At 44.9% G+C, this 15,564-nt stretch overlaps 1 protein-coding gene and 1 long non-coding RNA gene across 5 annotated transcripts in view; one reads left to right on the top strand and one right to left on the bottom strand.

The window, feature by feature from the left end:
• Positions 1-3,651: 3,651 nt before the first annotated feature.
• CARHSP1 (calcium regulated heat stable protein 1) overlaps positions 3,652-15,564 on the bottom strand; it is a 31,201-nt gene continuing 19,288 nt past the window's right edge. For all 4 annotated transcript variants that reach the window (XM_081966028.1, XM_081966031.1, XM_081966029.1 and 1 more), the window contains exons 3-4: positions 11,626-11,748; positions 3,652-4,990 (exon numbers count right to left, since the gene is read on the bottom strand). In XM_081966028.1, the coding sequence (XP_081822154.1) occupies positions 4,828-4,990; positions 11,626-11,748 (286 nt within the window). In that variant the 3' untranslated portion in view covers positions 3,652-4,827. The remainder of the gene's footprint in view (positions 4,991-11,625; positions 11,749-15,564) is intronic.
• On the top strand, positions 11,717-14,892 carry LOC309398810. The gene is made up of 2 exons (XR_014176447.1): positions 11,717-11,832; positions 11,971-14,892. It is a non-coding gene; the product is annotated as an uncharacterized lncRNA (long non-coding RNA).

Here is a 15,564-nt window from a genome sequence, read left to right as displayed (position 1 = left end):
AGATGCCAAATCCAGTCTAAACATCTGGCTGACTGTGTGACCATCCATTGTAATAATTTATTTAATTTCTATGCTGCAATTTCTCTTGTTGCCTAACTCACTCACTGATTCTGGGTAGGTTGTTGAGTTGCAGTAGGAATATATACTGTATCTGTGCATGAAAGTAAACAGAGCACAGTTACCAGCGGGCTGCAAAGGCAGGCAGGAGTGATAAGATTAGTAAATTATTAAAAACAACTGGATACAATCTCCATGGGAAAGGGAAAAAAAACAACCACCCTTGAAGCTTGTGGCTTGGCTTTGCAAGATTCAGGCTTCCGGATCTGGATGAGCAGCAGGAGGTAGCCAGGATGCTGAATTCATAAAGTGCTTTTTACTTTGATTTTCACAGCCTCCCCACCCACTTTTCAAACTTCTATTAATTGACTTAGTTTAAATAATTCTTTCCTTCTCTCTCTTTTCCTTTCCTCCCTCCACTTTTCCTCCTCCCTTTCCTCCCTCCCCTTCCCCCTCTCTTTCTCTCCCTTTCCCTCTCCTCTTTCCCCCTCTCTCTCCCTCCCTCTCTTTTCCCCCTCCCTTCCCCTCTATTATTATTATTATTATTATTATTATTATTATTATTATTATTATTATTATTATTATTATTATTATTAATTATTTATTATTATTATTATTATTATTATTATTACTATTTTTTATTATTTATTTATTTATTTATTTATTTATTTATTTATTTATTTATTTATTTATTTATTTGATTTGTTATAGCCGCTCCCTCTCCACAAGGGACTCGGGGCGGCGTACAATAAATAAAAGCACATATATATATTACACAGAGGAGGTAACAAACATTACAATACATAAAATAATAATAATGAAATTAGAAATTAAAATACCCAGTTTAAAATTACTAATTTAAAAAAGACTGTCAGGAGGAATAAGATGGAACTATGTTTGAGCCAGGCCAGATAATTGAAAAAGGTGGGTCTTGAGCTTTGTACGGAAGGAGCGGAGATAGGAGGTAATCCTAATGTCGAGGGGGAGGTCATTCTCTCCCTTCCCCTCTTTCTCTTTCCCTTTCTCCCTTTCTCCCTTCCCCCCTCCCTTCTCCTCTCTTTCTCCCTCCCCCCTCTCCCTTTCCTTCTCTCCTCTCTCTCCCCCTCCCCCCCTGTCCCTTTCCCTCACTCCTCTCTCCCCCACTTTCTCTCCCACTTTACGTACAAATACAAATTAATCTGGCTTTGGGTGGTGCCCTTTTAAGCAGTGTTTTTCATGCAAGCTGCCCTGGAAATTACGGAACAGAACCTGAATTACCCAGCAAAAGATTCAGGAATAACAAGATGGACAAAGTCACCCATTCAAGTGTGGGTTCCTTTATCACCAAAGTGTGTAAAAGTGTGCCCGGTCTAGATTCCCCTGCTCTCCCTGCACAGGACCACCGTGCTTGGCATCTGTGGGATTTGACTGCTATTTCAGCTTGTCATGATCAGCTGCAATGAAATCCCAAATCCACGGGGCAATTTATTAACCCTGCAGTGCTTTGCAACAGAGGCTTCGGTTTTCTACCCTTCTCAAGGGTGTTTGGGAATTTCTCTTGGCAGCATGTTTTAAAACAAACTTTGTTGGAGATGCTGAGGGCGTAACTGTTGCGTTTCCTGTGATGCAACTTTGCATTCCTTCTGGGTACCACACTCTCTAATTTTTTTATTTTTTAAAAGACTTTTAATACCTTTCCTTGAGGTTCAGTTCAAGGGAGGCTGGAAACAGGATGGGGCCACCAGAAAACAGACAAAGGTAATCTTTGACTGGTGACAGAATAAGATTGGGAAGGGACCTTGGAGGTCTTCTAGTCTACCCCCTTGCTCAAGCAGGAGACCCCATGCCATTCCAGACAACTGACTGTCCAGTCTTTTCTTAAAAACATCCAGTGAAGAAGTACCTGCAACTTATAGTGGCAAGCTGTTCCGCTGGTTAATTGTTGTGTGAGGAAGTTTCTCCTTAATTCCTGATTGCTTCTCTCCTTAATTAGTTTCCAACCATTATTGTCCTGCCCTCTGGTGCTTTGGATAATAATTTGACCCCCTTCTTCTGTGTGGCAGCCCCTGAGATATTGGAACACTGCTATCATATCTCCCCTGGTCCTTTTCTTCACTAGACTAGCCATGCCCAGTTCCTGCAACCGTTCATCGTATGTTTTAGCCTCCAGTCCCCTAATCCAGGGGTGTCCAAACTTGGGAACTTTTAAGACTTGTGGACTTCAACTCCCAGAATTCCCCAGCCAGCCATGCTGGCTGGGGAATTCTGGGAGTTGAAGTCCACAAGTCTTAAAGTTCCCAAGTTTGGACACCCCTGCCCTCATCATTCTTGTTGCTCTTTTCTGCACTCCTTCCAGAATCTCAACATCTTTTTTATATTGTGGCAACCAAAACTGGATGTAATATAACAATTGAAACCAGAATTTCCATGGCTAAACAAGGGAATGAGGGGGTTAAGTGAATTACACTGCAGCTTAAATGAGTTGCATCTAATTTTAAGGGTTTTTTTTGTCACAGTTTTTAAGTGCATCACATGTGAATGCAATAAGTGAATCATATGGTCATTAAGTGAGTCTATTTCTCTCACTAATTCTGCTTGTCCGAAGGTCGCAAATGGTGATCACACAACCGTTGTAAATACAGATAGTCCTCAACCTACGACCACAACTGAGCCCAAATTTTCTGCTGTTAAGTGAGACGTTTGTTCAGTGAGCTTTGCCCCAATTTACAATCTTTCTTCACAGCTGTTAAGCGAATCATTGCAGGTATTAAGTTAGTGACACGGTGGTTAAGTGGATCTGGCTTCCCCACTGAACTTGCTTGTCAGAAGGTCGCAAAAGGAGGCATCACAGAACCTCAGGACACTGGCACCGTCATAAATATGAGTCAGTTGCCAATTTTGTCTGAATTTTGATCGTGTGATCACGGGGATGCTGCAATGGTCGTAAGTGTGAAAAAATGAACGGTTGTAAGTCGAGGAGTACCTGTACATGCTGGCTGCCAAAAGCCCAAACTTTGATCCCATGACTCGGTATACTGCGATGGACGTAAGTGGGAGGACTATTCACCTTTCAGTGCCATTTTATCTTTGAAAGGTCAGTAAACAAATGGTTGTAAGTTGAGGACCTCGGAATAGGCAATAGTTACACAAAGTATCTGAATACTAGAATGTACACTCCTCCCAGTCACCCTCTGGTTAAATCCATCCAAAGAACCCAAATGCTCTTTTAACTTTGAAAGAAAATCTGGCAGGGATTCCCCCCCCCCCCCCAATCAAACTGAGAACAGGCAAGAGAAAATCAAGAAATAATTTTGCAATCCTTCTTTCTATTTATATCTGTTTGTTCATCTCTACCAATACATTGTTAATTTCTAACTCCTGTGTCTGAAGGATTGTAAATTAAGGACTGTATATAATAGTATATCATATTTATAGACAGCGAAACTGAAATAAGGGGGGAGTAAGTACATTTACAATGGATGTACACCGAGGTGGAAATGTTGTACAGAAGGAAATTGCACACAATATTTTTTTTTCAAAAAAAGAAAGAAAAAAAAGAGATAATTTTGCAACACAGCACGGAATGGAAGGTGTTTTAAGAAACAGCACAGACAGTTCCAGGTTTCCTCAAACTGCAAGTATTTTATTTGTAATATTTTATCTCTCATTAGTCAGTGACTGTTAATACTTCCATACAATTCTCACCCCAAAGGGAATTCATTCCAAACATCTCATTTTCCTCCACGCCTTCCTAAAAGTTAAATACTGTTCAGGCCCTTTTTTTTTGCTTTCCCGCTGGACAAAGAGAAAAAGCGTTTTGAAACGAAGATGAACTGCAAACTACAAACCTCAAACCTTTAAATATGTGCATGCACACAACAGCTGTGAGAGCAGAGATTGTCACCTGAAGAAGCCAAAAAATTATTTCAAAGTTTGAATCAGGTGGGGGAGGGGGGTACATGTAGCAAGCCGCTGCCAGAAAAGCTGATGTGTATATTTTTCAGAAAAATAAAAGGAACTAACATACAAATATTCAACCAAAACACTATGTGAAAAAAAGTTTGCATGGGAAAAGGCAGCTTTTGGTTGCTTTTTTAGCTGCCCTAAAACATTCAAGAAGAACATCAAATTATAGGAACACAAACCCTTTCAAGCCCTTGGTTTCCCTAATCAAAAAGAAAGAAAGAAACACAGCAAAATCAGTAAATTTCTGCTATAAAGCAAAGAAGCATTCTCTTAACATTGTTTGCCCCTAAACTACCACCAAAGCAGAAAACCTCTTGACCCCAGCCTTCTTCAATCTGATCTATTCAGCTGTGTTGGGACTTCAACCACTATGCTGCACAGCCAGCCTGGCCTTCCACGTGGGAAGTTTGCGTTTTGAAAGGTATCAGATTGAGGAAGGACCACCCAGAGGGATCATCTTTTGAACAGATGGATCGGTTCCAATTTCTCCTCTTCCGATGAGATCTTTCTAAGATCTTTTGGGCATCCTACTCAATGAAAAAAAAAAAACACACACACATTCAAATTGTAAAGCAAAAGCTAAACATTTGCTTTCCTGCCAGCCCCCAAAACTACTAACTTTTTCCACTTTTTAATTTATATACTTTGAAAATCATGGTGCTATTTCTTTTTATTTTATTAAAAAAAAGGGGGTTTAATCTGGCTACCTTTGGAACCCTGCTTTCAAATTACACAATCTGCAGAAAACTCATGGGGCTTGGCTACTCTAAGTTGTTGAACACGATCCAATTGTCCTCTTCAGACAACATGGCTTCAGATCTCCCTCTAGGAGTTGACCACGTGTCCCGACCACGTCTCATGTTTCGTGCCCGGAGCTAGGTGGGTGATGTTGACCTCTACAGCTTGAAGTTTCTCGTTCTTTGGTGGAATGTTGCACACCTTGTAGGTGACCTCATCACCAGCTACCGGAACATATTCTCCTTCAATGCTGTAAGAGAAGGGAAGGAGACCACGACAGCGTTAATGGAAGGGAATCGGCTGTCCCAATGCACCACCTCCCATCAGGACTATGGGGATTCTCAGTCATGGTTGCCCCAAAGGTGCTTTTTCAAGAGGCTTTTCCTTGAAGACGTCTCCTGTTCTGACCTAGGCTTCCTGATACAGTAAAAAAAAAAAACCTTTCGTCCCCCAAACCCTCTTTTTGTTTCAACGGCTGTGAATTATGTTCATCCACAGCCGGTAATGAGTCACAAATAGTTTGTAAAGAGTCCGGCAGAAGTCTGCCAAAGTCTTTCGGGATAAGGCTGATAATCACCCACCTTTATCTCCCTTGAAACGCTGCCAAAGACCTAATTGGCAATTAGTTTGCAAGGCCACACAGAGCACAGAGTCAAAAAGGAGCTTCAGAATTTATACCAACCACAACGAACAAAGTTGCTTCCTGCAAAGGCTCACGTGCCTTTGCTCCTCCTTTATGTCCTATGGGAGGGGCCCAATCACCTCCAAGCCTTACTCCCGAGTCGTCCCTTTTGTCTTAACTGTTCTTGCCTTCAGGCAGCTCTGCACATGCGCACACTGGGAATAGGCTCCCTCTGTTCCTCTGCCTCACTGATGTCTGGCTCTGGAGGCAGCACATAACTCCCAGGGATGCAGAGCTGTCATCAGAGCCTTCCTCAGACTCCAGGACTGGCCCATGTTCCTCCCCAACCTCCTCACTGTCCGACTCTGCTGCCAGCTCCGCAGACTGCTGGCGGACCAAAGTATTTCCCTTCTCATCCAAGAAGCTTCTTCAGGTTCTGAATGAAGAAGCTTCTTAAATGAGAAGCGAAACATCTTCAAGGAAAAACTAAGAAAGTTGCCTCTGGAAAAATCACCTTTAGGACGCCTCCACCAGGCTTAGCTTCTTCTCATCCACTATCCACACCATGTACCCGAAAACTAAGATCAATCCTCTGGTCTAATCTGAACACCAGTATACGAAAAGAACTTGCAGCTGGATTAAGGCTGTGAGCCCAACTCCTCCAAGGATAGGCAGCCTGGTGTCCACAGAAGTTCTGGATTTTCCCAGCCACCAATGATAAAAAAGTGTGGAAGAGTCAAACTTCTGGAGGATCCAAAATAGCCTATGCCTCGTCCATCCAAATTATTTTCCTTTAAAGTGGTCAACCAGGGTTATTCAGAATCCTCACAAACATTGATAGAAGTACGGGTTTTTTTTTCCACTGTTGCCCTGTACTGGCAATAAAGGTAAAGGTAAAAGTTCCCCCCAAACTTCTGTGCGTCGTTCCTGACTCTAGGGGGCGGTGTTCATCTCTGTTTCAAAGCCGAAGAGCCAGCGCTGTCCGAAGATGTCTCCGTGGTCATGTGGCCGGCATGACTAAATGCCGAAGGAGCACGGAACGCTGTTACCTTCCCACCAAAGGTGGTTCCTATTTTTCTACTTGCATTTTTTCGTGCTTTCGAACTGCTAGGTTGGCAGAAGCTGGGACAGGTAATGGGAGCTCACTCCATTACGCAGGACTAGGGACCTTTCTGATCGACAGGCTTAGCATCTTAGCCACTGAGCCACAGTGTCCCCATATTGGCAATATGGAAGACTAGTGTTATTTCAAAGAGCATAGTGACATATTTTGATTTCCCCTTCATTTGATGAAAAGTCTAGAAAAGGGGTGTCAAACTCGATTTCATTGAGGGCCGCATCAGGGCAGTATTTGACCTTGGGGAGGGGGGGGCAGGGCCAGAGGGGGCATCGCCAGCTCAGCATCATTCATCAAGGCTCCGTTTTTGGTTGGGACGGCCTCCTGCAGCCCTCTGCCAGCAAAAACGGAGCTCCATTTTCCTTGGCAGAGGCCATCTGCGGCCAAAAACAGAGCCCAGGTGGGCCGGGCATGACCTCCCCGAGCTCCATTTTCTCTGACAGAGGCACCACGAGTCCTCCTCTGTTTCCAGGGCAGGCCCTCAGGTGAGATCTAAGCACCCCGCAGGTTTGATCAGCCCCCCGGGCCTTGAGTTTGACACTCCTGGTCTAGAAGTTTGTTTATTTATTCATTTTATTTATTTAATGTGTCTATTTTAATTTGTCAACAAGTACAAGGAATCAAGTAGGAGAAACACATAAAAGAATGGCACAAATAAATGGATAAAAATAAGCAAAACATAGCCATAAACACATAAAAAGAGAACATATAAAGGGGGACAGTGGGACAGGGACGGTAGGCACGCTGGTGCGTTTATGCTCGCCCCATTAGGGACCTCTTAAGAAAGGCGTAAGGTCCACGGTAGACAGCTTAAGATAAAAGGTATGGGGGTTAGAGGAGCGAACAACAGGATCAGGCAGGGAGTCCCATACATTTACTACTCTATTGTTGAAATGGTTTTTCCTGCAATCAAGATTCCAATGGATTACATTTAGTTTCTATCTATTGATGGCCCTTGTACTATTGCGGTTGAAGTAAAAGTTGTCATTAACAGGTAGGACATTATGACAGATAATCTTGTGCACTAAGCTCAGTTTGGAACGTAGACAGTTTACATTTTGAGCTACCATATTTTTCGGAGTATAAGGCGCACCAAGATTTTGAAGAGGCAATTTTTTAAAAAAAGTTTTTGCATTCTGCAGACCTCCCAAAAATGGCCCGTTTTTCATTTTGTCAAAAAAGGGGCATGCATAGCCTTTAGGAGACTTATAGAGTGCTCTTAAGGGCTGGAGGGGGGGGGGGGGGGGACAAGCAAAAGCCGGCCAATTTTTCACTCATTTTTGCCCTCCCCAGCCCTCTGAAAGCCTCCTAAAGGCTATGCACTTCCATTTTTGCAAAGGGGTTTCTGGAGGCCAAAAATGCTGTATTCAGTGTATAAAACGCACCCAGATTTTCATCCTCTTTTTTGAGAGAAAAAGGTGTGTCTTATACTCTGAAAAATATGATGCTCTATTTGTTGTTCCCTTTTTGAGAAAAGATCTCTCCTCTCCTTTAGAGAAGGGGTGGGGGGGCATCTTCGCATAGATTCAATGTTTTTCTCACTGAGAAAATCTCAAACTTTTGACTCCCACTCCAGAGATGCGCCAGTCAGTCGGATCAGAACTTGCAGTCTGCTTACCGGACCTTGGACCACGAAGTCCTGGTGCCGGTTTTTATTTTTAAAAATTGCGGGGTTGTTTTTATTAGTGGGAGCTTCTACGAGGAACCTAGCATTGTGGAAACTGATTGCCCATGGGGCATTTCTCCTTCATTATTAAGGAGCTCCTGGCAGCTTGTAAGAGATTTGGGTATCATCTTGCTTGGCACGCAGAATTGTTATGTTACGCTTTTCAGTGGCTTGCTTTGGCTAATGGTAAAGTTGAAAATCCCTTTATTTACTGGAGTCTTCATTGTCTCTGGAGACAAAAGAGGCACCATCTTTAAGAATATAAGACGCTCAGAAGTATAAGATGCACCTAGTTTTTGGGGAGGAAAGCAACAAAAAAAAATCTGCCTCCGCCTCCCAGCAATTTGCCTCCTTGCAGCAAACAGCAAACAACCTGGTCAGCGCTTCAGCACACCCTGAACTAGCATGAGCAGCTGATTGGAGGTTGGATCTGCCTCCCGGAATATCACCAATCAGCTGTTGCAAGCTGCGGGGATTGCTGGTGCCCAGAAGCGCTGGCACCACCGCGTGCCCCATTTTTGGCCTCTGCATGTCCTGTTTTTGGCTCGATCCCTGCCGCCACCTATCCCTGTCGCCTGGAACGGGCCAAAAATGGGATGTGTGGAGGCTGAAAATGGAGCGTGCAGAGTCCAGAAATGGGGTGTGTGGGCCGATCCAACCGCCAATCAGCTGCTCGTGTTAAATCAGGCTGTGCCGAAGGTGACCAGGCTGTTTGCTGCAAGGAGGCAAATTGCTGGGAGGCAGAGGCCGAAGGGTGGGGAAGGGTAGGCGGGGCTTTGCCAACATTCGCTCTATAAGACACATAGACATTTCCACCCACTTTTTTGGGGGCGGGGGAAAGAGTGTGTCTTATAGTCTGAAAAAATATGGTAATTGGCTGGGCACTCGATCGCTGCCCTTGGCAAAACATACCTGGCACTTAAAGCCCCCTGCATGCTAACAGGGAACAGCTGCCAAGCTTTCTTCATAGCCATTTCTTGACCTTTTTAAAAACCGTCTAACTTGGTGTCCGTCACTTGCTGACCACCCATTCCTCTCTTGGCTCAGACCCTTGTAAAGAAAAAAAACCCTTTTATGGCCCCCCAAATATTATTTCCAGTGGCCGAGCCTGTTGTACTAACAGTAGAAGAGAGAACCCATTTCTGTCCACCTGTCCTACCGTGTGCATGAATTTATTTATCTTTGTCTCCCTGGTGATTTTGATCTAAATTACAAAGCACCAGGAGGGGCCTTTTTCTGTTCTACAGACGATCTGTTCTGAACCTGCTTATTATTTTGAATGTTTCTGTTTCTCCCTTTCCATCTGGTTTTGCAGGATGGGAGAACCCAAACGATCTGTTGTATTCCTTCTGTGGGGCAGATGACAGGTTTAGAGAAGGGCAGTTTATTTTCCTTCCTAGCTTTCCCTCGGCTGACCTCTGCACCCAATCCTGATTGTTTCCAACCAGCTCAGATATCATCAATGAAATGACAACATACTGAGTTTGAAGCCCACCAGCCTGCCCCTTGGGTATCGTTGCTGATTTCCCAACTACTGTATAAGAGTATAAGAGGCATCTCCCCCCCCCCCCCCCAAATAAAAGAGGCTGAAAATCTGGGTGCATCTTATACATTGAATGCAGCATTTTTGGCTTCCTGAAACCCTGCCCCTTTTGCAAAAATTGGATGTGCTTTGGGAGGCCTGCAGAGTGCTCCTGGGGGCTAGGGAGGGCAAAAACTAGTGAAAAATGGGCCGTTATTTGCCCATTTGTGCCCCCCCCCCCCAACCAGGAGCCCTTTGCAGGCCTCTCAAACTCTCTGCATGACCTGTTTTTCACAAAAAACGAGGCGTGCAGAGGGTTTGGGAGGCCTGCAGAGTGCAAAAACTTTTTTAAAAAATTTACCACTTCAAAATTTTGGTTAAGACTCCGGTGCAGTCTTATAGTCTGAAAAATACGGGTATGGTTCCTGGACGTCTGACCACAATTGGGACCAAAACTTCCACATCGTTCAGTAATGTGGTGTTTAAATGAGTCACACCCGATTTTACAAGCTTTTTGGGCCACGGTTGTTAAGTCAACCTAGCTCCCACCGTTGACTCCACTTGTTGGAAGCCCCCTGGGAAGTCACAAATGGCCACCATGTGGCCACGAGATCCTTCGAGGGTTGTATCAGTGAGGAGCAGCTGTAGGTCACTTTTTAAATCATCATCATAACTTTGAGTTAAAGAAATGAGCTGCCCCGACGCGCCCTAAAAAGTTGGCTTTTCCAGCAAGCCGGCCTGGCCTGTTAATGTTAATTTTAGTTTTAACTTATTTTAAATGTATTGTTTCTTTTTTTAAAAAAAATCGGTTTGGTCTTTTTGGAAATGGATTTAATCTTTTTTTTAACTTTTGGGATGTGTGTTTTTTAATGTTGTACGCCGCCCTGAGTCCTTTTGGAGAAGGGCAGCATATAAATCCAAATAAACCTAAACCTAAATGGTCCTAAGTTGAAAAGTTAGGGTTGGAGAAAAGCAGGTTCAAGGCTCCACAAAATGGGATGACTTCCCATCCCCACTCCTGCTTCACTTAGCAGTTCAAAAGAACGCCAATGTGAGCAGATAAATACAGGTAGTCCTCGACTTACGACCAAAATGGAGCACAAATTTGCTGTTGTTGCTGAGACAGTCGTGAAGTGAATTTTGCCCCATCTTACCACCTTTCTTGCCACAGTTGTTAAGTAAATCACTGCAGCTGTTAATTTAGCAACGTGTCCCCTGTGGACTTCACTGGTCAGGATGTCGCAAAAGGGGGATCACGTGACCCCCCCCCAGACACTGCAAACTGTCATGAAGCATCCGAAATTTTGTTCACAACACCGTGGGGTTGTAAGTGTGAAAAAGGGCCTTACGTCACTTTTTCCAGCGATGTTGTAACTTTGAATGGTCTCTAAATGAACTAGTTGTATGTCGAGGACTACCTGTAGGCACCATTTTGGTGGGAAGGTAACAGAGCTCTGTGACATCATGCTGCGGAAATGTCTGACCCAGTGGTGGGTTCCAGGCGGTACTGGTGGTAGCTGGGAGCAGCGGACACCATACCGGAATGGTGACACATTGGGCCACCCACCTGCCCGCCTTCCTTACTGCTTTTTGAGGGAAACGGGCCAATTGTGCCTGCGCGACCTCCACCGAGCAGCTGGGGCGTCGCAGGGCGGTGGTATGTGCAAAGCGTGTGCAGCAGGCGTGCCTGAGGACGACGCCCGGCCCCATCACAGCATACCGGTTGCGACAGGATCTGGAACCCACCACTGGTCTGACCGCGAAAATGTCTCTGGACAGCGCTGTTTCCATGGCTTTAAAATGGAGATGAGCACCGTTCCCTGTAGTTGGCAACGACTGAGTAAAAATCCACAGCTCTTTCTTTACCTTTCATCTTGAAAGCTACTTGCATTTTCAATTCTGCAACAGCCAGTAAGCAAGAGGACTAGCACCCAGTTTCCAAAAGGAGGTTTGCTTACTCAGAAATATGGACGAAGATCTCTGGGCCCCCGTCAGCAGGTGTGATGAAGCCGTGGCCCTTGGATCGGCAGAAGCACTTACACACCCCATTGTAGGTGGGCCCTTCAGCGGCTCGTGTCGTCCTACGGAAAAAGACGGACTTGTTCAGGAAATCGGAAAAGAGCAACGGGCCTGGGTGGGAGAGAACACCTTCACTTTAAAGCAGTGTTTCTCAAATTTGGCAACTCTAAGGCATGTGGACTTCAACTCCCAGAATTCCCCAGCCAGCTGGCTGGGGAATTCTGGGAGTTGAAGTCCACATGCCTTAGAGTTGCCAAATTTGAGAAACACTGCTTTAAAGGAAGTTCTAACTCCCTCGTTTTGGTCTAAGCTGGCAAGACTTCCTACCTTTTGTACCGAGATGTATTCTGTGGTTTTTTTTTGGGGGGGGGGGGAGAAATGCTGCACCAAGGGAGTCTCATTCAATTTCATTGTACACACGTTGTGTATTGACAATAAAGATTTGATTTATTTTTTTCGAGACTTCTGCTCTCCCAAAATTTAGCTTTACTTTTACATAAAAGCCATTCCCGTTGCGTGGATTTTGCAAGGGCAGGAGGTGCCTTCCTAAATGTCTCAGGAATTGTTTTTAAAAGCCAAGGATCTCACCCTTGGGCTTGAAAGGGGGTAAATAAGGCCTGCTGGATCTCAGAAACCCTGAAGGTCAAAAGAGGCAGGAATGGAGTCAATGATTAGAAGGAGATGATAATATGGGTTTGAACCTGTACGTTGATATGGCCTACAGGGAGAGAGAGAAGGGGGGGGGGGGGAGAAAGAAAGGGAGAGAAAGAGATAGATATGAGATAGATAAACAAGAGATGGTAGATAGATAGATAGATAGATAGATAGATAGATAGATAGATAGATAGATGATAGATAGATAAGATAGATAGATAGAGTGTGTTTCCCTGAAAATAAGGCAGTGTCTTATTTTCTTTTGACCCCCGAAATAAGTGCTTGACCTTATTTTCAGGGAAGTCTTATTATTTTTGAAGTGCAGGAGGCAGCGAGTGTGGTCACCTCATGGCTACTGCTGCATTGCAATATTTTCAGGGAGGGCTTATTTTAGCACACACGCTCAAAAGCTTGATTGGGCTTATTATCCGGGAAAGTCTTATTTTCAAGGAAACAGGATAGATGATGGAAAGATAGAGACAGATGATAGATAGATGATAGAGAGAGAGAGAGAAAGAGAGAGAGAGAGAGTTCTGCAGTATTTAACCAAGGATGGAATTCTATCAAGGATTGAAAATGGGTTGCAGAAATCAGATTTTGCATATTGAAAGACAGAAGCTTGTTCCAGATAAGTTGAGGCTGAAAAAAGATTTGGGGTTTGGGGTTTTTAAGGCAGAAGCATGTACTTTTACAAAGGGGTTTGCATGGATGGCAACTATAGAAGAGCAAGGACCAACTCATACATTCTCAATTTACAGCTATAACTGGGCCTGGCAGTTATAATTGTCAGTCCTGTTTGGTCATTTTTGCAACCTTTTTTGTGGCGGTCATTAACTGAACACCATGTTTATTTAGTGAACCCATTGTCTGCTATGGGCTGGTTTTTAGAAGTAAAGAGGTGTGGTGGCTTTTAAATTGTGGGTTTTTAACAGCGGGTTTTAACGCTGTACAACCCACCCGGAGTAACCGCCCATGAGTTGGGACAGCTCTATAAAATCGTTTAATGAATTAAGAAAATAAATAAATAAATAAAACTTGAGCATAAACACAGAACAGCAACGTGAAGGAAAGCCTGCAAATGTTATTGCAATCTTTAACAAAAAAAAAATATCTCAAATTAAATGTACAGCTAGACCCGTGATGGCGAAGCTATGGCACGCGTGTGGCATCACCGGCTCTTCTTCTGGGTCCCTGGCATGCATGCGTGTACAATAGCAGCTGGGCTTCGTGCGGGCGGCAGTGCCAGAAACAGGAAGAGCAGGCGTTCCGTTTTTCGGCATGCGCGCCAGCCAAACGATTATCAGACGTGCACCAGTATCCAGAAAAACAGCAGGAGTGCTGGAAACTGGAAGTTCCTTTCCCGGTGCGCACATGTCCTGCTGGGCAGCTCCTCTTCCTGGTTGCAGCCCAGACAAGCATGTGCATGCTCCCTTTTCGGCACTGAGTGCCAAAAGGTTTTGCCATCACTGGGCCAGATCAAGCATTAAGATCAGAAAATGAAAAGGGGGTAAAACAACCCAGAATCAATTGTCCATTCCATCCTTGTTTACTAGCACATGGCTTTGAGGCCCACTGAGTTCCATGTTCTTCCTAAAATGTCTCAAATGTGCACCACAAATTATGGTCCACCTAACTCAATGCAGCTTGAAAAGAAAAAGGAAAAAAAAAACAGAATCTGGAAGGCGACTGATGGCTCATCATTCAGAATTAACAGAATAACAGAGCTGGAAGGGACCTTAGAGGTCTTCTAGTCCAACCCCCTGCTCAAGCAGGAGACCCTATACCATTTCAGATTACTGGTTGTCCAAGGTCTACTTAAAAACCTCCAGTGATGGAGCACCCACAACCTCTGGAAGCAAGCCGTTCCACGGATTAAGGGGGAAACCAGGAGGAACTTTGAGCTACGAACTCTCGCTCATACTTGTTGCTACACCTGGCTGAGAGTTCTGAGGTTCTCACTCACCTTGACTTACTGGACCGAAGTGGCTCTGATGCCATGGAGATGCCAGGGTGGTTGCACACCCTTCCTACCAACCAGGAGTGGGAGAAGCTGGGAACAGCTTGACTCCCATGTCCTTCTCCTTCTCTCCTGCTCATCACCTCCCTCCCTTGCACAACTTTTGAGCTTCTGGCCTGGATGCAATTGTGACACCACTACCTGTGGCTGAGTCATGTGTGCTTCTCACTTGGTCTGATGTCACACTGGTTACTGGTGGGTGCAAGTCCCTTTCGGAGAACTAGCAAGTGACTCATAACTACGGGAGGGTGGTCATAAGATTGGCCCATTCATTTGGACCAATCAAAATGGTGCAAATGGAAATTACACTCTTGTTTCTCCACCTTGGCCGCTGTAAAATGGGTGGACTTCAACTTCCAGAATTCCCCAGGCAGCAGCTGCCTTCTGATTCCTTCTCTTCAAGTGCATTGAGTTGGGGGGGACCAGAATTTTTGGTCTACGTTTTGAGACATTTCAGGAAGAACATGGAATTCGGTGGGCATCAAAGCCAGCTGTTATTGACACCCCATCCTATCTATTCTCCACTGACACCCCCCCCAAACTCTCTGCCAGTTTCAACCAAACCCATTCTGCAATGTCACATCCCCAATGCCCCAACCTGAAGGATATCAGCTAGACCAGTGATGGCTAACCTTTCTATCGTTTCGTGCCGAAAGTGCGCATGTGTGCGTGCAACAGCACAAACACATGCGCACACCCATAATGCAATGTGTGCATGGCCATCTTGTGGGCCATCCCTACGCATGCGCACATGACCCCTGCACTCCCGACTACCACCCCGTGCATACATGGGCGACCCCCTGCATGCGCCTTGCCCCCACGCAAGCACACGTGACCCCTGCATGCACCCCGCCCCCCATGCATGCGCAGCAGAGACCGAAAACCAGCTGGCCAGTGGGAAGGTGCGCATGCATGCGTGGTGTAGCTGCACTGGGGTGACGGCTTGCATGCCCACCAAAAGGCCTCTGCATGCCACCTGTGCCATAGGTTCACCATCACAGAGCTAGACATAGCATGGACCCCACCCCCGGATGAAAAAGTATTCCCCTCCCACCCAAAACTAAGTCGGTTTTATTAATTCATTTTCAAATATCTAAAATAATATAAAACTGGACAACTTATCATTGCACAGGAAAACGCATATACCAAGCTTCAAAAACTGTAATTACAACTACTTCCCGATTTTGTAAGTCTTTAAAAAAGAAAA

The sequence above is a fragment of the Natrix helvetica genome, assembly GCF_964273705.1.
Source record: "Natrix helvetica genome assembly, chromosome: 13".
In the NCBI taxonomy this organism is placed as follows: Eukaryota; Metazoa; Chordata; class Lepidosauria; order Squamata; family Natricidae; genus Natrix; species Natrix helvetica.
The sequence above is the reverse complement of the archived record's forward strand: the minus strand, read 5'-3'. Positions and strand labels throughout refer to the sequence as shown.